This window comes from Hoplias malabaricus, chromosome Y (genome assembly GCF_029633855.1).
Source record: "Hoplias malabaricus isolate fHopMal1 chromosome Y, fHopMal1.hap1, whole genome shotgun sequence".
NCBI classification, from domain to species: Eukaryota; Metazoa; Chordata; class Actinopteri; order Characiformes; family Erythrinidae; genus Hoplias; species Hoplias malabaricus.
In genome coordinates this window covers 8037658-8062372 of record NC_089820.1, presented here as the reverse complement: position 1 = coordinate 8062372, position 24715 = coordinate 8037658, and the positions used below count along the sequence as shown (strand labels likewise).

The 24715-nt window shown below is 37.4% G+C and overlaps 1 protein-coding gene across 1 annotated transcript; it reads right to left on the bottom strand.

The window, feature by feature from the left end:
• Positions 1–151: 151 nt before the first annotated feature.
• Positions 152–21613, bottom strand: LOC136677755 (uncharacterized). The gene is made up of 10 exons (XM_066655364.1): positions 21324–21613; positions 20886–21158; positions 17605–17883; positions 8542–8799; positions 8104–8376; positions 2992–3270; positions 1786–1878; positions 1612–1704; positions 736–798; positions 152–631 (listed from the first exon to the last, which is right to left on the bottom strand). The coding sequence occupies exons 1-10, from the start codon at positions 21535–21537 to the stop codon at positions 576–578; spliced, it is 1881 nt and encodes a 626-aa protein (XP_066511461.1). The 5' UTR covers positions 21538–21613; the 3' UTR covers positions 152–575.
• Between the last annotated feature and the right edge of the window lie 3102 nt (positions 21614–24715).

Below are 24715 nucleotides of genomic sequence, written 5' to 3'. Positions count from 1 at the left end.
GTTTTCAGATGAAGAAGTAAACAATAAAGCAAGTCCACTGCAGTTGTGAAGCTGAATTCTTGGTTTAATTGAATTAAAATTAAACAAATGGAAAAGTGAAGTAACATGGAGCTAAACGTGCACCTGTCACTTTCTTGGAAAGGTTGCAAATTTAAAACTATTTACAATGTATATTTACAACAATTTGTAGGTAAAACAACAAAGTTGTATTAAATCATGGCTATCTTTCACACACTGTCACAATGTTTTGGGAACTGGGGTTGCAGTAGGAAACATTAATTCATTTATTCATTCACTCATTCATTGCCTGTAACTTAAACAGTTCAGGGTTTTGCGGATGGGTCCGGAGCCTGGAGGGTGCACCAGTCCTTCACAGGGTGACACCCACACCTATGGACCAGTCCACCTGCCAACATGTGATTTTGGACTGTGGGAGAAAACCCATGCGGACACGGGGATAACACGCCAAACTCCTCACAGACAGTCACCCAGAGTGAGACTCGAACCCACAACCTCCAGGTCCCTGGGACTGTGTGACTGTGACACCTGCTACACCACTGTAGTAGGAAATTAATCTATAATAAAAGCAATGAACGGAAGACTTCATCTTCAATTCCACACCCTTCATTCTCTGTAAATACAAAAACAAAATTTCAATAAATAATTTATTATTCAGTCCCAGATAAAAGACAGTTATAGGAGAGTCTTTGGTGTTCACACAGCACTGGAACTGACCTGCAGACGTAAAGTCAACCTGAGAGAAGACAACCTCTGAGAACACAGAATCATCTGAAGAATCTGCTGAGCACAGGGAGTCATAATGTCTAATACTGTAATAAACATGATAATTTCAATTATGATAACTTTTGAATACATAATATTAATTAACGCTTATGAATAGGGCAGGTGGTGACCTGTACAGACCAAACTATGACTCATTTCTGGGGAGTTAACTGTGCTCTGAGCAGCCTTAGTGAACCAAACACTGCACACCTTATGTGAAAAAGGTTATGAATGCCTTTTAAAGAGTACATTCAGCTATTTTAATGTTCATATATATGCCCTGCAGTACACAGATAATTTAGAATGTCTATAGAAAAATGCTGACCAATAAAATAGGATGCTTCTGAGAAACTGCACATGAACCTAAAGTCACCAGGGGCAAGAGTATGCCAGAAGAGTATAAAGCTCCTCTGCATTGGGTTGTGGAGCAGTGGAACTGTGTTCTCTATAGTGCTGGGGCTTCAGTACATTTGGGATGATATGACATACAAGACCTAATCACCCATCATCAATGTCTGACCTCACTAATGTTCCCCAGAGAAGAGACGGCTAAAAGGGACAAACCCTTGATAAATATTGTATCGGAACCAGAGACTTCCTGGGCTACCAGCATGTACTGCGAGCTGCCCTGATTGTAGTTTTAGGGATTATTTTGAGGGTGTTTTACTTGCTACACAGCCAGCCCAAATACTGCCTTGTCCATTCACTCCTTTCTGCACTAGTGACCTTGTTAGGGTGCTTAATTATGTTTGCTTTTGGCAGTAAGGCAGTGTCTCAGTTCACATCTCTGTGTATGCTACAATAATCTTCATTAAGTTGTTTTCTTACCTGAGTTTCCCAAGATCCGATGAATAATAATGAGGAAAACAATTAAAGCTATAGTAAAGATGTAAGTATTCGTGAAAACTGCTGTCAGTACATCTGAAACACCAATGAGAAAAAGAATCTGTCAGGATTCTGAAAATACTGTTTACACTCTTCCATGAAGGAGGATTTTCTCACCATTTTTCTGCCAGGAGATCACTACTGGTTTGGGAAAGGAACTTGTTGCATGACACCCCACTGGACAAGAAGAGTCCCTCTGGAACCGATCCACTTTAGAAAGAAAGAGTGCGAGAGAAAACAGAGAACACAGCTTTCTCTCAGTCAGAATGATCTCACTCCCCAAACAGTGGGTCACAGGAAAAACAGGCAGAGAGAGAGAGAGAAGACAACCAAGAGACAACATTTGCATGATTAGATTACCTATTTACAGTGATTCTGGAGCATTCCACAACATTTCTGACTTGAAATGGCCTCTCTCCCCCCGCAAAAAACAAATACAAAAAACTTTTGATAATTTGGGTTTGTTAGTAAGTTTACAGAAGCATGATACTAACATTTCTAGAGTGAAACTTTAAACATGTACTTACTTCATACACGTGACATTTGTGGTTTGCTGTTCTAATCAAGGTCTTTATCAGCTGTAAACATAGTCCAAAATGTGCACTCTGTGGCTGGCCACAGTTTAGAAACATCATACAGCAAAAAGAACTGGGGTTGTGCATCACTGACCTAATAATTACACTAGCTTGTAAGTGCTAATGTGCACAAGAGGCACCCACATAAAAAAAGATAAGTGCACCCCTAAAAAATACAGACATACACAAAGTAAGAGAAGTGTACAGATAAAAAAGTGAAATGTATCCATAAAAAGCGACAAACACATAAAAAGAGGTGGACACAAAAGAATAACAGGCGCACACACACACACATTCAAAGTGGGAAGGAGAGGCGTTGATTGAAAATTACAATGTTGTTACTGATTAGCTGATGCTGGTGTCAGTGATTAGGATTTGACTCAAAGAGCTGATTCTTCCACCCCAAATCAGTATGACTGACACATGGTTAATGATTGGGAAAGCTTGGAGACGTCTGCCTATTTATCTATGTGTCTGACACAGTGGTTAAAATACAGAAGATGTATATATGCATGATTTGGTTAAAATGAAATGGAGCCAATGTGTTCTTTCTGTGGATGCTGGCAGCAGGAGTGAAAAATCTGAATTGACTCCAAAAAAAAGAAATTCATCATTACCTGTCAGTCCGAGGGAACATGGAGACAAAGATTAAGATTTTTGTGTGTGCATTTGCCTTTACAGACCAACTTAAGAGATAGGCTTTACAGTATATACATTCATATACCACACAGACTCAGCTTTATTCTACCTGTAGCCAGCCGTAGGGTTAGGTCATTTCTCAGTCCAGCGTGCTGAATGACACAAGTGTACTTGTCCCTGTCCAGTTCCTCAGGTGAGACGGTCAGAATACTTCTCTTCTGGAAAGTTCCATCTTCGTTGACCAGTGTCTCTCTGTGATTCACATCCTCATGAAGAACCTTTCCATTCTTCTTCCAGGTGATCGACACATCTTTGGGGAAGAAACCTGTAGCATGACACACCACTGGAGCAAAATAGTTCTTCTGAAACACATCCACTTCAGGAGGAACTGAGAAAGAGAGAGAGAGAGAAAGATTATCTTATAGTAGTGATCTTATTTCAAGGCCAACATGAGTACACTATAGGTAAATTTACTGTTGCAGAGACCCAGGGTCCTGGGCAAAACCAATTCCTAGTGATGCTACAGCCATTCTTAACTGAGAGTCACAGAGAGCTTAACTGACCACTCCCTCTCTTTTAACACATGACTTAACAGAACTGGGCAGTTATTGTTTGTTAACCCTTTAGACTTTTCTATATTTCTGCATAAATATGACCTAAAATATCATCCGAGTTTCACCAATATAACAAATGAGACAAAAATATTATTTATTTAATGAGAGAAATTACTAAATATATATACCAATCTGTGACTGGCAAATATGTGTGAAGCAAAGCCTTCAGCGTTTGATTTGACCCCCTTATGCTGCAATAACTGCAACAAAATATTTCCTGTAACTCTTGATCAGTGCTACACACTAGAGGTGTTTTAGCTCATTTCTACATACGGAACAGCTCCAGGTCTTCAGGTCCTTCCAGTCTATCCATTAGACCAGCTTTTCTCAAAGTGTGGTGTGCGCCCCACTAGTGGCGCGTGTGGGTATTGCAGGTGGGGCACAAAGTATCTGGAGAAATTAGTATTTCTTTATTAATGAGCCTGTCTTTATTAATGCCTTTCTGTTTTGCCTAAAAAAGCTTACTCAGTAAAAAGCACCCACTCACAATGGATTCATTAAACATAAGAAAAGAACATTATATAGGAGACCACGAGATTAACGTGTTTTGGCAGCGAGTCTGAGAAGGTGGGTCTTCTTTAAGCCTTAATTAAGGCACCTGTTGAAATATAAATCTGCTCCAGTCATCAGCTTCACTGGCCTCCAATTTACCATCAGAGTATGATTTATAAAGTTAGTTTTTACAAGCTCTGGGTTTGAGGTCAGTAACGAAAGCACAACAGATAACAACGATGGATACTTTCATAAAACAGTTATGAAAGCGGCTTGGATGTAACTTGTAGGGATACAGAGGAGGATCTGAGAGTTAGTTAATGTTAAAATTAGCTGTGGAATTAGTTGTGAGAAAGCGCTCTTAACATGCAGCAAGTTAATGTTAGTCTCTGGCCTTGTCCCAAACTGCACACTGCTGCTCTGAATAGTATGAAAATACATACATAATCACCCTTAGCAGTGCTTTCTGTAGTGTAGTACGTAAAGTTCCATAGTGTGTTGTTTGGGACACAGCGTCTCTAACATTAATGTTAATCAAATGCTGTTCCACATCATTATAAATGCAGTAATTGACTGCCTTATCTACATAGGAATCAGCTTATAGCTAATATCATGGTTCATACAGCTTTTCAAATTCAAGCACTTTTGAAGCACTTTCAAGGTAAACATTCAAGCTTTTCCAGCACCTTACTGTAAACTGTACTTTTTATATCTGTTTATAAACAGACTTTCCTTGCTATCTAAACTGTCTACATTTTTCTTTTTGCCCTGTGCTTTTGTGCACGAAATGTTTAAATGTGCAGGTTTACATTTTCACCTAGCATTGGCAAGAAAATTATGCAATGAAAACCAACATTCCCCAATTGTATCACACAGAGTGCACATCATTAAGCCTGCAAATTTGCCAGCTAGCAGTATACATAAATATATTAGTATTCACATGGTCTTGAAAATTCTCAACTTCGATGTACCTTTGAACCCTCAGAGTGCACACTGTGAAAGGCTGCAGGTGTTTTTGTAGACTTTGCAGAAGGCTACTCATGGGTTTTGTAATCGTCTTATCCATTATTTGTATTTGTTGTATTCTAGTCAGCGCTAATTAAAACAGCAGCTTCCCACATTTTGAAAGGGTTGATTCCTTGGTTGGTTGATTTCTCTGCCCTTCGTTGATGAATATGTTTCCTTTCTTATTGAACTCTGCAGAGTCCGATATTTGGCTGGCATCGAGTAAATGAGTATTCACAAACCTGCATACAGGTGCTGGTCATAAAATTAGAATATCATGAAAAAGATGATTTATTTCTGTAATTCCATTCAAAAAGTGAAACTTGTTTATTGTACTCATTCACTACACACAGATTTCAAGTGTTTATTTCTTTTAATTTGATATTTATAACTGACAACTTATGAAAACCACAAATTCATTTTCTCAGAAAATTAGAATATTGTGAAAAGGTTCAATATTGAAGACACCTGGTGACACACTGTAATCAGCTAATTAACTCAAAACACCCGCAAAGGTCTTTAAATGGTCTCTCAGTCTAGTTCTGTAGGCTATACATTCATGGGGAAGACTGCTGACTTGACAGTTGTCCAAAATATGACAATTGACACCTTAGACAAGCAGGGTCATTGCTAAAGAGGCTGGCTGTTCACAGAGCTGTGTCTAAGCTCATTAATAGAGAGGCAAAGGGAAGGAAAAGATGTGGTAGAAAAAAGTGTACAAGCAATAGGGATAATCGCACCCTGGAGACGATTGTGAAACAAAACCCATTCAAAAAAGTGGGGGAGATTCACAAAGACTCGACTGCAGCTGGAGTCAGCTGTCGCATTCCTTGTGTCAAGCCACTCTTGAACAAAAGACAGCGTCAGTAGCGTCTCGCCTGTCTAAAGACAAAAAGGACTGGACTGCTACTGAGTGGTCCAAAGTTATGTTCTCTGATGAAAGTAAATTTTGCATTTCCTTTGAAAATCAAGGTTTTAGAGTCTGGAGGAAGAGAAAACGTTGCTTGAGGTCCAGTGTAAAGTTTCCACAGTCAGTGATGGTTTGGGGTGCCCTGTCATCTGCTGGTGTTGGTCCACTGTGTTTTCTGAGGTCCAAGGTCAATGCAGTCGTCTACCAGGAAGTTTTAGAGAACTTCATGCTTCCTGCTGCTGACTATCTTTATGGAGATGCAGATTTCATTTTCCAACAGGACTTGGCACCTGCACACTTTACTTTACTTTATTTCATTTAGGAGACGCTTTTATCCAAAGCGACTTACAATGATAGTACAAAAATATAAAAATTAAAACAATGCAACCTTAAAAGACTATGTCTATATGCATCAGATAGTTATACAGGCTAATGTAGGTGTTCTCTAAAGAGCTCAGTTTTTAGGAGTTTCTTAAAAACGGCGAGGGACTCCACTGCTCTGGTGGAGGTAGGCAGCTTGTTCCACCATCTGGGAACTATGGAAGAGAACAGTCAGGATTGCTTGGTGTGGATGTTGAGTAAAGCAAGGTGACGTTCAGTGGAAGAGCGCAGTGGTCGAGGCGGGACTTAGGCCTTTAGGAGCAAGTGCAGGTAGTAGGGCGCCTGCTCTGTCATCACCTTGTAAGCGATCGTGCAGGCTTTATATTTGATGTGAGCAGCAACCGGAAGCCAATGGAGCTCAATGAGCAGTGTGCTCGCCCGACCTTAACCCCATAGAAAATTTATGGGACATTGTGAAGAGGAAGATTCAGTACACCAGACCCAACAATGCAGAAGAGCTCAAGACCACTATCAGAACAACCTGGGCTCTCATTACACTTGAGCAGTGCCACAGACTGATTGACTCCATGCCACGCCACATTGCTGCAGTAATTCAGGCAAAAGGAGCCCCAACTAAGTATTGAGTGCTGTACATGTTCATAATTTTCATGTTCATAGTTTTCAGTGGGTCAGCATTTCTAAAAATCCTTTTTTTTTTTTGTATTGGTCTTAAGTAATATTCTAATTTTCTGAGATACTGAATTTGGGGTTTTCATTAGGTGTCCATTATAATCATCAAATAAAAGAAATAAACACTTGAAATATATGGGTCTCTGTGTAATGAGTGAGTATAATATACAAGTTTCACTTTTTGAATGGAATTACTGAAATAAATAAACATTTTCATTATATTCTAATTTTATTACCAGCACCTGTACATTACTTGCAGATGAGGTTTGTAGAAAAGCATGCACACTCTCACCTGATCATCCCACTGACAGAAAACCTGTGACTAATTTCATAGACAAGATAATATCTAATCGTAGAGTTTCACATATTTTTGCCACTCACAGGTCTGTGACATTGGATCACTGTCCTCAAATAAATAATCTAATTCTTAGTGTTTTAGTTGAATCATTCTTATTTACTTTTAGAAGATATGTTTAAGTCTGATGAAGATTGAAGTTACATACACATGCAAGAACAAGTGGTTCTCACATTTTTTTTTTTAATCTAAGCACTCGTCTTTGAGTAGCAATGATCAGTGTACATAAGACAGTCCCTCTCCTCGACCCCCATCCCACTTAGAAGAAATTCAACAGATAACTGGAAGGAAATGTAGAGTAGTACCTCTCTGAGAAACATGAAACTACCGTTCTGTGGTCTCACACCTTCAGCAGTTTAATCTGTTTACTGCATGCCTCACTGGATGAAATGGTGCAGCTTTTATCTGGCGTTATGTGAGGTTATGTCACATTTTTAGATTTCTCACAAAGATAAAAAAAAATGAATAAATAAATAAATAATTTTAAAAACACATGTTCTGCCTTTTCTAATCTGTGTCCCACTTTTGATTTTGGGCCAAACTGTAGGCATTTCCAAACAATGTTGTATTTCTCTTTCATCAAACATCACTGACTTTAACTCACACTCCAGCACCATCCATATTAACTCACATTCAAACAACTAAGACTCTAATTAACATTCAAGCACCACTTTTAACTCTATGAATTCTTTCATGTGTTATTATGGTCTTCATATCTGTCCACCACAAATCAGCTATGAAGAAAAACCTTGAGCTGTGAGTCTGAACCAGGCCTAAATGATCTGCAGGTTTTGAGAGTCATGAGAGTGGCAGTGTGTGCATCAGATCATTTACCTTTCCTCTCCAGAGTGGATCTACCGTATTCCACATACTTCTGTAACCAGTCGATACAGGTGTTCTCCAAGTAGTTCTTAACCTGAGAAACCTTGTCTTCATTTTCCCACCTCTGTTTGGTTATCAGAGCTTTAGGATTAGATGCAGTCCAGGTTTTAGCGTTTAGATCCAGACTGAGGAAGTCTTCTCCATCATAACCAAACTGCATGTATCCCTTTTTTGGTCCATTACCATTCAGCTCACAGCCGTATATCCACTGAAGTGTATGAATCCCTGCAGAGACATGTACAAGACATTAATCCCAAATACATTATCTACTGATACAGCACTTCAGTCTGATCCTTACTCAGTTCAGTCTCTGGGACACAGCCATTCACATGAAGAATTAAAATAAGGTTAAACATCCTCAGTATGAATGAAATCAGCACAAAAACACACCTCTGGTCTGGTTGAAGCGCTGCATTGCTGTAGCCATGTTGACTTTGAAGGTTTCCTCGTGACGTTGACTTTTCTGTGTCTCTTCGTCCCAGTAATGTTCTTCACTGGGCTTCATCCACTCTGCCTTTGAGACCATTTTCCTGATCTTACTGTCATAGTACACAATCTGCACACCATCCACTAGTCCCACCACAGTGAACTCTGAGAAATTCATTCCTGGAGTTACTGCAGTGTAAATGTACTGCAGAGAGTGGGAGGCTGTCAAGACAAAAAATGAATGACTTAAATTATTGTGCAGAAACATTCAATACACACCGCGACCCTGAAATGTAGAAGCGGAAAAGAAAATGTATGTATGTATGTATGTAACATACAATACATTTTCAAAACTTTAATGAATTCGGTTACTTTAGTTTCTACTGATACACTACAATCTGGAGCAGCTGCATATGAGATTAAGCTCACTACGTTGATGTGAAATGTTGGTTAGAGTGGTGTTTATCTCTCAGGTTTGGGCTGTGGAGTAATGTAAATGCATTCTCTGTAGCAATGGTTCTTAAACATTTTTGAAAAATTACCACCCATTATCTAACCAAAACCTCCTAGTACCATATATAATCATATCCCAGAAACACACACACACCTCACGTGTACGCTGTAGTCATACATATGCATTTACTGCTTACCAGTTTAATGAAAGAGCTGAGCTTAATCATGCAGTGGAAGGAACAAGATCAGTGAACTTTAAACACAGATCTGGCTCAGCATCCATTTTGAGCTGATATTTTGTTAAAGTTTTTCAAGTGGAATTCTTGCCAATTATGGTACACGACTAACTGGTCTAAAGTCAGTGGCTGGCATTGCCTGATTCTCCACAAAATTATGCTCTGTAGGAGACATGTGTGCACTACAGACAGGTCAGTCAAATACATACATCCTGTCTATAAAACCATGCAGTTATAGCACCTTTAGAATGAGGCCTGGAATTTTTTGCTAAAATGATTCCTTTCAAAAAAAAAAAGGAAAGACTAATGGCAGCCTTTGTCTCAAAGCCTTTGTCTCCATTACCATGAGATAACAATCTGGGTGGTCCCTTATGTTATTCGTCAGTGAAAACACTGGAAATTTCTTCTTTGTGTATTTGAATTATCTGTGAATACTGTCATTTTATTCAACCACAAAATAACCTAAAAATAAAGTACTTTGAAAATGGCAAGTGATAAGAATTTATTTGTCACTGTTACGTCTGGTGACTTATTTGTGTTGTTTCTCTATCCTGAGTAAATGCCACAGGTGCTGCTGCTGATTTGCTGCTGGAACCGTGCTCCGGTTGGCTGACAGGATTAAGGCGGAACAGATTTAAAGCCCTGCTGGATGACTGAAAGAAGCTCCTCCTCTTCCTCCTGGTCATTGCTTCTTCCTGCCAGACTAAAGCTTGTGTGTATGTGCATCTGTGAACATACTATTGTTTGTGATTCAGCTCATGCTATTGTGTGTGAGTCAGCTGTCTAATGTGGTGTTAACCTCATAGTTCTCCTACTCATTTGGAAGCTGTAGGGGGTGTAGCCTTATTTATTTTCATTAAAGGGGTTGACTTGCATTCTGTTTATGTTAGGGAGTTAGGTAATGTTTTTGTATTTTCTTTCTTTATTGATTTGGGTAGGTAAGTTATATATGTTGGGTGGAATGGGATTTGTTTATTTTAGGCTTAGACCACTCCTGAAGTTTTGCTTCCATTGTCATCTTGGAGTAAATAAAACATTTGGAGACTGAATTCTGGTGAACCTGTCGTTTCCTTGGTCTGGTGGGATTGAAGTGTGAGGAGTTGGGGGAGATATATATACTTTTTTTTTTTTCCTTTTTACTTTATGTTGCGGCCTACCTAGACAGGCTGTAACAGTCACTGCATTTGTTTCATGAAGGAAAAAGCATGAGCATCATTTGTTCTGGTCTTGGGATAATATTGTCTTCAAAGACATATGTGTGAGTTTTGGTTTAGATGATTTAAAGATTGTAATTTTTAATTCTACTCAACAGGTACCATAAAACAACTACAGAAAATATTACGTTAACAGTTATGTTACATAAAATGCTTTAAAAGTTATTTATACACTATACATATGAATAAATATCCATATAACTACATTTCTGTGTAAACATTTGAGCATGCCAGTCTAATATAGATATGATAAAAGGTAAACACATCCTCTACATAGAAAATACTGTATTTCTTCCCAATTTAAGCCACAGTGACTTGTTACTAACTGACTTTAACTTTATGGAAGAAATACAAGCACACTTGCAAAAGTAGAGAGAGAATTTGTTCCACTGTATAACAAAACAAAAAACATGTAAACACAAGAAATGACATTTGAATATGACTCTAGCTGTTATTCATGCAAACCTATTACAGGAAAAATTGGAACATATTCTAAATAGCAAAATAAAAACAAAATTCTGGATTAACTTGATTGGAAATCTGTTTGTTAAATACAAAGTGTGGGCTTACCTGCTGATGCCAGGTGGATGATAAATGTAGAAAACAGAATAGATTTCATTATGTTGTTTTAATCTCAATGCGGTTGTAAATAAGTAAAAGCTATCACCTTGTGAATTGCAGCTGATCATAAACATTGGTCAGTGCTATTTCTTTTTTTTTTTTTAGAGCTTATACAAACGAGTCAGTAATGTGTGCCCCTTAAATAGTTGGATTCACTCATTAGAAGAGGTGTCGACAAGTGCATTTGCAGGGTAATGAATACGCGCAACTCTCATTGATACTGTAGACCTACATCAAGTCTACTTCCTTGTTATGTTTACTACTACTACTACTTATTTTTTGCTCAGATCAATATATATCTTATATAGGACACAAATACATAGATTGGTTCGTATGCAGTATAAGATAGTTATGCTTATTTAGCAGCTCCCTATGCATTTTTCTGCCCGGTGTATCCAGTTGTATTGGTGGCTTGCAAGTGAGTCAAGCTCATGCTTGAACTCTTTAATCAGTTGTTCAACAGAGCCACTTTTGGTCTTCTTTACCCAGTTCTTGTATACTTTATTATCAATAGGCATGTCTTCTTTCGTCTAATGTTCCTATCTTGCAGCTACAACACGGTTGCGTTTGGCAAGCTGAATCTCTTCAAAAACAACATTTGGTGCATGTTCTGTACATGCATTCTTTGTTTTCAGCACTACATGTGATACTTTGAAGCAGCAATGACAAGCTTCTTGTTTGAATGATGGCCCTATGTGCCATATGGTCGATGGAGCAGCATGTTCTCATGCTGGAAACAAGCAAAAGTTTTAAGGTCAGTGGTTTTAGCCTCTGTGATATAAAATGGCCTAAATCATACAACTGCCTGTATTTTTCTTTATACCTGTTTAAAAAAAAATAGATTAAGGTCAATGTAACGTATTAAGAAAAATAATTATTACTTGTGTTCCATTATGATATCCCTACTCTTAAATGTTGTATTACTAAAATTTTATCTAATGGTTTTCTTCAAACTTAATTTAATGTCAGTGTGAACCTATAGGCAATATGCTTATAAGTCTATAACCTTTAGATTACAGGCCTATCCTAAGAGTTAATGATGGGTAGCCACTTGGTCATTAAGTATAAAGTGAAGAACTCCATAAGACTGATTCTCAAGCTATACTAGAGTGTGTAAATTATGTGGTATACTGCATTGAAATGGAACATTTCCGTTTGATTTGCTTTCTCAGCCGCTCTGCAATGATCGCTACCCTTCTGTGTGGACTCATCTCGCCCTCAAATCTTACCTTTCTAAAATAGAGTGAAATTGCATCAAACTTATTTTAATGACATTTCATAGCACTAGACACTGTCTCTAAAAACATATTTCAAATTCCAATCCTTGAACTAAATTTCGAATCGTTCGACGGTGACCAAACACACTCTTTTCCCCGGACAAGTACTCATTTTGGGACCTAAAGAATGTATACAGCAGGGATTTCTAAATCGTCAGAATTGTCTGGGATTTTGTCTGCAGGCTTTCCTCTGTCACATTTCTTGTCATAAGCCCTAAATTCTTCATTAAAGTGTTCACTTTGATGACGTTGTTGAAAGGTGAGTAGAAGGAGCGAGGGATGAAGTGTTCACAGGGTCAGAGGGTTGAGAGCTGAACTGGGACACGCTTGTGCAGCTTCAGTGCTGTAGGTCCACCATCCACAACGGGCAAAATCTCTGGATTATTAAAGCCAGAACACCAGAACGAGGTGTTACTCAAAATAAACGAGGCTGTGAATTTGTTACAGCACCGTTTTATCAGTCAGACCCTTATAGAAATGTAAGTCAGTAATAAATATATAGTTCCCAGTGATGCCCTGTTCCTTTATAAAGTGTAGATTACCTGGTTGATAAAATATAAAGGTGCTTGGTTTTAGAAATGTTCAAAAACGTAAATGTTAAAATGTTACTTTCGGGTGAACGAGTTGCTTTAATATCATCTCAACACGGTGCTTCAGTTTTCAGTTGCGTGGTATGAACAGAAAATAACGGGCTTTCCATGATCATACACACCCTGTCAACAACTGACAAGATATTATTTTTTTTATAATTTGCTATTATTTGTCATCATTGTAAACAAAGACATTGATATGAAGCACCAAAGCTTCTCCAGACCTTCCAGTGACAAGGGTATGTATTTTGGGCTTTCCTGTTTCTGAATATGGCTATATGGATAATGGTGGTCTGGCTAAGCTAGGATTTCCTAGTTTCTGTTTGTTGTGTATTTAAAAATTAATATTTATTGAACCAAGGTTGAGACAATCACACTGTAGGATAATTTTAACATTTAGCTCTAAGTAATAAAAATGGACACTCTAAATTTATTACAGTTTGTTTTTACAAAACAGAGAAAGGTTAAACGATTTATAACAATTACAGTTTTAAAGCATTAATTAAATTCATTTTTATTTTGTGAGACATCGAAATTTCCATGTCATGTGAAAAACCCATATATTATAATAAAATGCACTTTTTTAGCTTCCTGGATGGTTATGCCTGCTTTGTGTAAACTTGCTCACCTCTGTCAAGCAGTCTACAGCACTATTTCTTGTGGCCCAGAAAACTCAAATTAAATGACGGCAATAAAAACCTAAAAAACCCAAAAGACTGTAAAAGTCAAATGTAAACAAAAAATCCTGAACTTTTAAATAGGAACTATATTCAACTTAGATTGCTTTAGGAGATGAAGGGAAAACATGCTTCATTTTATTTTATTTTATTCTATAGTTAGTTCCAGTTGATGCTAAAATGGCATTTTAAAAATAATTTTCAGCAGATAGTAGGCATTCACAGCCAGGTCCATGAGTCTCTTATGAACACAAACAATGACGCCCTCACACACCATTTCTCTGTTTTTTGTTTTGAAGGTACAAAACTTAGAATATTTACAATGTATATTTACAACAAGTTCACAAAGTAAAATAACAAAGTTGTATTAATTCATATTTCACACACTGTCACAATATGCTGGGAACTGGGGTTGCAGAAGAAATGACAAAAAAAATCTATAAAAATCCTGAACATGAGATTTCATCTTCATTTCCACACACTTCATTTTCTGTAAATACAAATACAAAATGTAATATCAATATACCCCTTTTTTACATTCAGTGATAAATAAAAGACAGTTTTAGGACTGTCTTTGGTGTTCACACAGCACTGGAACTAACCTGCAGATGGAGAGTCCACCTGAGAGAAAATGACCTCTGTGAACACAGAATCATCTGAAGAATCTGCTGAGAGTCGGATTAAGAAATCATGTCATTAATCTTAATGTCTAATACTGTAATAAACCATGTGATCATTTCAATTGCGATACATTTTGGATATATATTAACTAATGCTTATTAATAGGGCAGGTGGTGACCTGTACAGATCAAACTATGACTACTCTGGGCAGCCTTAGTGAACCAAACACTGCACATGGTATATGCACAAGTTATAAGCCTTCTAATGAGTACATTCAGTTACTTTATTGTTCACCAGTTTGTTCATAGAGATATCCTGCTGTACACACAGATACTAAGAATGTTTATAGAAAAACACTCATCAATAAAATAGGATCCTCTTGAGAAGCTGCACATGAATCTAAGGTCACCAGTGACAAGAGTATGTCAAAAGACTATAAAGCTCCTCTGCATTGGGTTGTGGAGCAGTGGAACTGTGTTCTCTCTAGTACTGGAGCTCCAGTACCTTTGGGATGATATGAAGGACCAGTGTCCAGTGACCTTGCTAATGTTCTCATGGCTATTTGCCAGAGGAGAGACAGCAAAGAGGAACAAACTCTCGATTAATACTGTAGCAGAACCAGAGAATTCCTGGGTTCCCAGCATGCACTGTGGACTGACCATGTTTGTAGATTTGGGGATAATTTTGATAATATATTAATAGTTTTAAGTTGTTCATAGGGTTTTAAATTGTTTATTTGCTGGTGTGTGTGTTGTGGCTTGGTGTGTAGCGAGATGTATTGTTCTACTGTTGCAGGGGTGTGGTGCTCCCGAATGCTGCTACACAGCCAGCGCAAATACTGTCTTGTTCATTCACTCCTTTCTGCACTAGTGACCTTGTTAGGGTGCTTAATAAAGTTTGCTTATGGCAGTAAGGCTGTGTCTCACTTCCCATCTCTGGACATGGTATAACATTCTTTATTGAGTTTTTCTTACCTGAGTTTCTCAATATTATGCAATGAATAAAAATGATGAAAAAAATTAAAGCTATAGCAAAGACGTAAGCATGCAAAAATAGTGCTGATGGCCCATCTGAAACACCAATGAGAAAAAGAATGTCAGTGTTGTGTGTCTGTCAAAAGATTCTGAAAATCCTGTTTACACTCTTCCATGAAGAAGGATTTTCTCACCACTCAGAGGTGTGTGATCTGACATCTGTTGAAATTTTTCCTGTCCAAAGTTCTGAACAGTGCAGGTGAACTGGTTCCTGTTCAGTTCCTCAGGTGAAACACACAGGACACTAATCTTCTGGAAGGTTCCACCCTTACTGACTATGTTCTTTTCAAGAGCCACGTTCTGATGAAGAGCCACTCCATTCCTCTGCCAGGAGATTGCTACTGGTGTTTGAAAGGAACTTGTTGCATGACACCCCACTGGACAAGAAGAGTCCTCCCGAAACCGATCCACTTCAGAAAGAAAGAGAAGACAGCTTTCTCTCAGTCAGAATGACCTCATTCCCCAAACAGTGGGTCACAGGAAAGAGAGAGCAAGTAAGACAGCGAGAAAGAGAGCTAGAGGGAGAGAGAGAGAGATATGGAGGACATAACCTTGAGACAACAATCTCTGGAACCATTATAAGAAAAGTAGTGAGCATTTTATAGCCGTGCATGGTCACCTGTTTACAGTGATTTTGGAGCATTCCACAACATTTCTGACTTAATGGCCTCTCCCCAAAAAAGAACTAAAGTTTGGGTTTGTTAATAAGTTTACTGATAAGATAAAAATAATCCTTTATTAGGCCCACAGTGGGGAAATTTAAAGTGTTACAGCAGCAAAGGGACAGTAAAGTACACTGTAAAAAAATTCTTGTAAATTTTACAGTAAAATACTGGCAACAGAGTTCCCAGCCATTTACTGTATTTTTACAGGAACACTACTGTATTTCAAATTTACAGCATATTACTGTAACTGAATAATACAATAATTTACTGTAAATATTTAAATGTACAGTAAATCCTTTGAGCAGATTAGCCAGGCCTTTTACTGCCTTTTTTTCAGAAACAGTACCTTTTTACAGATGAACACTCAGTAATAAAACCTAGTAATTATTATACACATAAATAATGAAATATAAAATATAATAAAAAATAGAAATGTGAAACACTCTGAAGAATATTTACAACTAATGAACATGACTATTGTACATGGAAATATTGCACATTGGTAGATAGATTGAACTATTGCACATTATATTGTAGAATATCACAGTATTGCATTAGTATTAAGTATTGCACAATGTATATATCATTCAAATAAATGAACGTTCTGTATTCTTAGTGTATGTAAAGTGTCAGTGTAGATGGATGCAAGTGGCTTACTGGGAGTAGTGATTGTAAAGTTGGTTGTAAACTGGTTTACTGAGAGAAGTGCTTGTTGTAAAATCTAACAGCAGCAGGAAGGTAGGACCTCACACACTTGGGATGAAGCAGTCGGTTACTGAAGAAACTGCCCAGTGCTGTCAGAGTCTCATGGGGTGAAAGTCATTCTCCAGCAAGAATCACAGAGCTGATTCTTCCACCCCAAATCAGTATGACTGACACATGGTTAATGATTGGGAAAGCTTGGAGACATCTGTCCATTTATCTATGGGTTTGACAGTGGTTAAAATATAGTTATACACTTTATAATATATATTATAAAGTGTATAACAGAACTCATTTTACTTAAGGGCAAGTGAAAGCATACATAATGGTGCCATGGTATTTACTTAAGGATACATGAATGTCATAATGTAAACTAAAAAACAAAATACAAACAAAACGGTAACAGAGAGACTACATGAATCTAAATTCTAAAAATGTAAAGAGCCAATGCTATTTGGCAAGTAATATCACCACTTTCAACTGACATAACAGCAACAAAAAAAAAAAGCCAATGTCAGCTGTCATTATGTACCATGTCAGAGAATGTTATAACACACTAATGTCACCAAGAATCTAAGATCTAAATCAAAGTTGACAAAAGCAGCCTTTATTACAATTGCTGCTTTTTGGAATAAGTGTTTATAAATGTTTATGTATACTTATGTCAGTTGTCATAAAGGCTTTATGTAGGTGTCATTTAGCCTTAAGAACGGCACCATACAGTAAAGTGTTACCGAAGAGATATATATATATATAGCAGGAGTCCGAAATCTGACTTGACTCCAGCCAAATTCATTTGTCACCACCTGTCAGTCCGAGGGAACATGGAGACAAAGATAAAGAATTTTGTGTGCGCATTTGCCCTTACAGACCACCTTAATTGATAAGCTTTACAGTATATACATTCATATACCACACAGACTCAGCTTTATTCTACCTGTAGCCAGCCGTAGGGTTAAGTCATTCCACAGTCCAGCGTGCTGAATGACACAGGTGTACTTGTCCCTGTCCAGTTCCTCAGGTGAGACGGTCAGAATACTTCTCTTTTGGAAAGTTCCATCTTCATTGACCAGCGTCTCTCTGTGATTCACATTCTCATGAAGAACATCTCCATTCTTCTTCCAGGTGATCGACACATCTTTGGGGAAGAAACCTGTAGCATGACACACCACTGGAGCAAAATAGTTCTTCTGAAACACATCCACTTCAGGAGGAACTGAGAGAGAGAGAGAGAGAGAGAGAGAGAGAGAGAGAGCGCTGTATAGTGTACTAAAACTAGTGTCCCTCTTGCACAGCTCCAGGGTCCCACCTCTGGTCATTTTCTTTGAGGAGTTTGCTCAATCTGTGTCTGTTTCCTTGGTAGTTCCAGTTTCCTCCCACCTCCCACAGAAATACAACCCCTGGCAAAAATTATAGAATCACCAGTCTCTGAGGATGTTCCTTCAGTTGTTTAATTTTGTAGAAAAAAAAGTAGATCACAGACATGACAATAAACTAAAGGCATTTCAAATGGCTAAAATTATGGAATCATGACAAACAAAATAACACTACAACACATCACTAGTACTTTGTTGCACCACCTCTGGCTTTTATAACTGCTTGCCGTCTCTGAGACATTGACTTAATGAGTGACAAACAGTACTCTTCATCAATCTGGCTCCAGCTTTCTCTGATTGCTGTTGCCAGATCAGCTTTGCAGGTTGGAGCCTTGTCATGGACCATTTTCTTTAACTTCCACCAAAGATTTTCAATTGGATTGTTTGCAGTCCATGACATTGACCTTATGTGTCTTATGTGCATTATCATCTTTAAAAATGATTTCATCATCCCCAAACATCCTTTTCGATAGATAGGATAAGAAAAGTGTCCAAAACATCAATGCGAACCTGTGCATTTCTTGAAGATGTAATGACAGCCATCTCCCCAGTGCCTTTACCTGACATGCTGCCCCATTTGCACTACTGTTGACACCGATTCTGTTTATATTGGTACTGTCACTTTAGCTCCTCATCACACCTAACTGTGACTTTTTCAATAGAACCGGTAAGCACTTGTTCATTTTATTTAGTTGTTATACAATTATCTTGCACTATTGTCTACTCTGCCTTGTACATCCTGCATCCTACCGCCTCCTATTTGTACATCCAGCATCCTACCTCCTTCTATTACAATTATCTTGCACTATTGTTTACACTGCCTTGTACATCCATTATCCTACCTCCAAATCAGGTTACTGTCTTCATTCAGTGTCCCATTGACTCATGTATGTCTATCAGTGAGCTGCTGGTATCGTATGTCCTGCACTTGTCTTCTGTTTGTTCATGTTCATATATTTATATATTTAGCTTAGTTGAATTTTGTCTATTTTTTGTTAAATGTTACTGCATCTCGGAGAAGAGAGTAACGTAATTTTAATCCTTTGTATGTCCTGTACATATGCAGAATTGACAATTCAACTCTCTTGACTTGACTCTTGACCATATCATCAAAATTTGCATGTTTTCTTCAGGCAGTCGTCTGCATAAATCTCATTGGAACGGCACCAAACAAAAGTTCCAACATCATCACGTTGCCCAATGACGATTCGAGATTCATCACTGAATATGACTTTCATCCAGTCATCCACAGTCCACGATTGCCTTTCCTTAGCCCATTGTAACCTTGGTTTTTTTCTGTTTAGGTGTTAGTGATGGCTTTCTTTTAGCTTTTCCGTATGTAAATCCCATTTCCTTTAGGTGGTTTCTTACAGTTCGGTCACAGACGTTGACTCCAGTTTCCTCCCATTTGTTCCACATTTGTTTTGTTTTACATTTCCTGTTTTCAAGGCATATTGCTTTAAGTTTTCTGTCTTGACGCTTTGATGTCTTCCTTGGTCTACCAGTACGCTTGCCTTTAACCACCTTCCCATGTTGTTTGTACTTGGTCCAGGTTTTAGACACAGCTGACTGTGAACAACCAACATCTTGTGCAACACTGCGTGATGATTTACCCTCTTTAAGGAGTTTGATAATCCTCTCCTTTGTTTCAATTGACATCTCTGGTGTTGGAGCCATGATTCATGTCAGTCCACTTGTTGCAACAGCTCTCCAAGGTGTGATCACTCATTTTTACCTGCATACTAACCATCAGCTTTAATCTGATGCAGGTGTTAGTGTTTGTAATTCCATATTTTTTTCCTCAGAATTGAGTGATTCCATAATTTATTCCCTGTGCTTCTTCTAAAACTCTAACTGTTACTGGCTCCCACAATTATTTTTCTTGATTTGTTTTAGTGTTTCTTAAAGCCAGAAAGTTGCCATTTGAAATGCCTTTAGTTTTTTGTCATGTCTGTGATCTACTTTTTTTCTACAAAATTAAACAACTGAAGGAACATACTCTGAGACTGGTGATTCCATAATAATTTTGCCAGGGGTTGTAGCTGTACCATACTCTATATTAATTGTAGATGTGGTTTGTAGAAAAGCGTAAACTCACACACATGATCATCCCACTGACAGAAAAAACCTGACTAATTGTATAGATAAATTAACATCTAATTGTAGAGTTTCACATACTTTTGCCACTCACAGGTCTGTGACATTGGATCACTGTCCTCAATTAATAAATAATCAAATAAACTATTTTGTCTCACATTTTCTTAGTAATTTAGTTGAATTCTCCTTATTTACTTTTAGGAAATGTGTAAATCTGATGATGGCTGAGGTTACATATATATGCACAAAATGTGGTTCTCACATGTTTTTCTAATCTAAGCATCTGTCTGTGAGTAGCAATGATCACTGTACATAAGACAGTCCTCCTCCTAGACCCCCACCCCACTTGGAAGATATTCAACAGATAACTGGATGGAAATGTAGAGGTGTAACTTTGTGAGAAATATGAAACTACCGTTCTGTGGTCTCACACCATCAGCAGTTTAATCTGTTTACTGCATGCTTCACTGGATGAGATCGTGCAGCTTTTATCTGGGGTTATGTGTGGTTATGTCACATTTTTAGATTTCTCACAAAGATAAAATAAAAAACAACTAAGACTCTAACATTCAAGCACCACCAATTTTAACTCTAAGAATTCTTTCATGTGTTATTACGCTCTTCATATCTGTCCACCACAAATCAGCTATGAAGAAAAACTTTGAGCTGTGAATCTGAACCAGGCCTAAATGATCTGCAGGTGTTGAGAGTCATGAGAGTGACAGTGTGTGCATCAGATCATTACCTTTTCTCTCCAGAGTGGATCTACCGTATTCCACATACTTCCGTAACCAGTCGATACAGGTTTTCTCCAAATAGTTCTTAACCTGAGAAGCCTTGTCTTCATTTTCCCACCTCTGTTTGGTTATCAGAGCTTTGGGATTAGATGCAGTCCAGGTTTTAGCGTTTAGATCCAGACTGAGGAAGTCTTCTCCATCATAACCAAACTGCATGTATCCCTTTTTAGGTCCATTACCATTCAGCTCACAGCCGTATATCCACTGAAGTGTATGAATCCCTGCAGAGACATGTACAAGACATTAATCCCACATACATTATCTACTGATACAGCACTTCAGTCTGATCCTTACTCAGTTCAGTCTCTGGGACACATCCATTCACATGAAGAATTAAAATAAGGTTAAAAATCCTCAGTATGAATTAAATCAGCACAAAAACACACCTCTGGTCTGGTTGAAGCGCTGCATTGCTGTAGCCATGTTGACTCTGAAGATTTCCTTGTGATGTTGACATTTCTGTGTCTCTTCGTCCCAGTAATTTTCTTCATTGGGCTTCATCCACTCTGCCTTTGAGACCATTTTCCTGATCTTACTGTCATAGTACACAATCTGCACACCATCCACTAGTCCCACCACAGTGAACTCTGAGAAATTCATTCCTGGAGTTACTGCAGTGTAAATGTACTGCAGAGAGTGGGAGGCTGTCAAGACAAAAAAATGAATGACTTAAATTATTGTGCAGAAACATACACTATATTTTCAAAACTTTAATGAATTCAGTTACTTTAGTTTCTACTGATACACTACAATCTGGAGCAGCTGAATATGAGATTAACTCACTATGGTTGATGTGAAATGTTGGTTAGAGTGGTCTATATCTCTCAGGTTTGGGCTGTGGAGTAATGTAAATGTATTCTCTGTAGCAATGGTTCTTAAACATTTTAGACAAATTACCACCCATTATCTAACCAAAACCCCCTAGTACCACCTAAAATCATATCACAGAAACACACACAACACACACACTTCACTTGTACGCTGTAGTCATACATATGCATTTACTGCTTACCAGTTTAATGAAGGAGCTGAGCTTAATCACGCAGTGAAAGGAACTAGATCAGTGAACTTTAAACACAGATCTGGCTCAGCATCCATTTTGTTTTGATACTTGGTCTTTTCATTTCTTTATCAAGTGGTAAACAAAGTTCGTCATCAGTTTTAAGCCACACATCTGATTGTGCTGTCCACAAGCTCGTATGGCAAGATGTTTCTTGGGATTTGGAAACCTATTATTATTTTTTACTTAGTTATTATTTATTTATTTATTTCTGTTATTATTATTATTATTATTATCATTAGAATGAGGTCAGGCACTGTTTTGTTGAAATAATCATGAACTTCCCATGAAAACACATCAGACTGATGGCAGCCAATGTTTCACCTAAAATCTCAGTGTGATTCCACTTCAATGAAAACTTCCCTTATATTCAAGTCACCCCTTGTAGTGTTCAACAATGCTCACCCCTACCATGAGAGGTGTTGGCTTTTGAAACTTTGCTGAGAACAGTGTGGGTGGTCCGTTTTGTTATTAGCATGGAAAACATTACATTATTTTTTCATGAAAACAAGCTGAAACATGGACACAAACCACAGCACATGCTTCTACTGTCCTTTGGACCAACAGAGATGAGTTTAAGCACAGAGAACTTGTGAGTGGTTCCGTATAAGATTGATATATGAATTTCACCTTGGGTAATAATTTCAGGTTGCATTTCTCAATGCAGGGGTGTTAATTTGTCCCAAGATTATTTGACTATTTCACTGTAGCATCACAGTTTCTTATGCAGTGCCATTTTAGGGCTTGAAAGTAATGCTTATTCAGCATTGGTGTCCAGCCTTACCCCACACTGACTGGTAATTCTTCAGATTTCCTGAATCATTTCACAATATTATGTATGGCAGATATCTTTGTTGAAATATTTGCCCGTGTCCCAAATTTTTTGAATGTGTTGCAGACATATTTTGTATTATTTTTTACAATACAGAATTATGTTTGTCAGTGAAAACACTGGAAAAATCTTTTTGTTCAATTATCATTTAAGTAAAATGCCTGGAAATTACATTTGTATTACTGTGTCAATGAACATGTACTAAATGTTAAAATGCGATTTGGAGTTAATGTTTACTTCAAGTGCAAGTCAAATTAACTAAATGTATTTCTTCATATCATTTTATTCAACAAAATTAACCTACAAATTAAGTGTTTAAATTTGTTTCATGAAGAAAAAGCTCTGCAAAAGCATGAGCATTGATATGTTCTGTTCTTGGGGGTAATATTGTCTCCATAGATGAGAGATTTGGTTTAGATGACCTAAAGATGGTGATTTCAATGTTATCATTTAATAAAATGAAAATTTTAATTCTTAATACTACCCAAGTTACCTTAAAATGTACCTAAAATTACCCTGAACTGGATAAGAGGTTACAGACAATGAATTAATACATGAATAATTTTAACTGTGGGGGAAAAAAATAAAACAAACATGCAAAAGTAATGCCGCGTTTCATATTCCGTAAGGTCTTTTTTTTCCCTCAATATATTAAATTCTTATTAAATACAGAGTAAACATACCTGTGTGCTTTCTAAAAAAAATGTTTCGATTTTGTTCAAATAGAAAACTATGTAAACACATGAAATTAATTTTGCATTTGATATATAATGTTATTCTTACAAACCTATTACATGAATAGTTGAAGCGATTTATTAATAACAATAAAAATAAGAATCTGTGTTTTTTAAAATTTTGATGAACTTGACTGGAAATCTCTACTTTGTAAATTAATCAGTTAAATTAGTTTTTAATGCATTTCACGAAATATCCTGACTTTTCTTAAAACAATGTTAAAAAAATTATTTGCTACAATGAAGCCTAAAGAACAAAAAAGTGTGGACTTACCTGCTGATGCCAGGTGGATGAATGTAGAAAATAAAATAGATTTCATTATGTTGTTTTTATCTCAATGCGGTTGTAAAAGAGTAAAAGCTATCACCTTGTCAAGTGCAGCTGCTCCTAAACATTGGTCAGTGCTTTTATATTTAGAGCTTATGCAAACGTGTCAGTAATGTGTACCCCTAAAATAGCTGGATTCACTCATTAGAAGAGGCATCCACACGTGCATTTGCAGGGTAATGAACAATCACAACCCTCATTGATGCTGTGGACCTATATCAGGTCTACTTCCTTATAGCCTATTACTTGTGCTCATCATTTAACATGTTCTGTAATATATTATTTGTATATTTAAAAAAAATCTGTGTTAAATAATGTAATATAATAGTATAATAATAATAATAGTACTTTATTCTTACGTAGAGCTTTTCTAAAACCCAAAGACGTTTACAATCATTGGTATAGAAACATTCAACACACAATCAGTACAGGTTCAACAGTTACAGAGATACATCAAACCAGGAGTACTATTACAAGGAACCTAAAATTAGGAATTTAGGCCGAAGGAAGGCCATAGGCAAAAGAGAAAAAAAGTGAGTAATTATAAATCATACACAAGATAAGATGTAAAAGATCTGAGAGTGTGAGAAGCTTGTAGGGACAGAGATCAGACCGACAGGGAGGTACCAGTTTGTTTAAAGCCTTATAGGTAAGTTGGAGAATCTTGAATTGAATCTGGTATTTAACAGGGAGTCAGTGTAGATCCTGCAGAACAGGTGTAATGTGGTCATGTGTGTGAATGTGAGTGAGTAGCCAAGACGCAGACTTCGGAACCATTTGGAGTTTATGGACAGAAGAGCAAAGGCCAACCAGCGAGGAGTTAC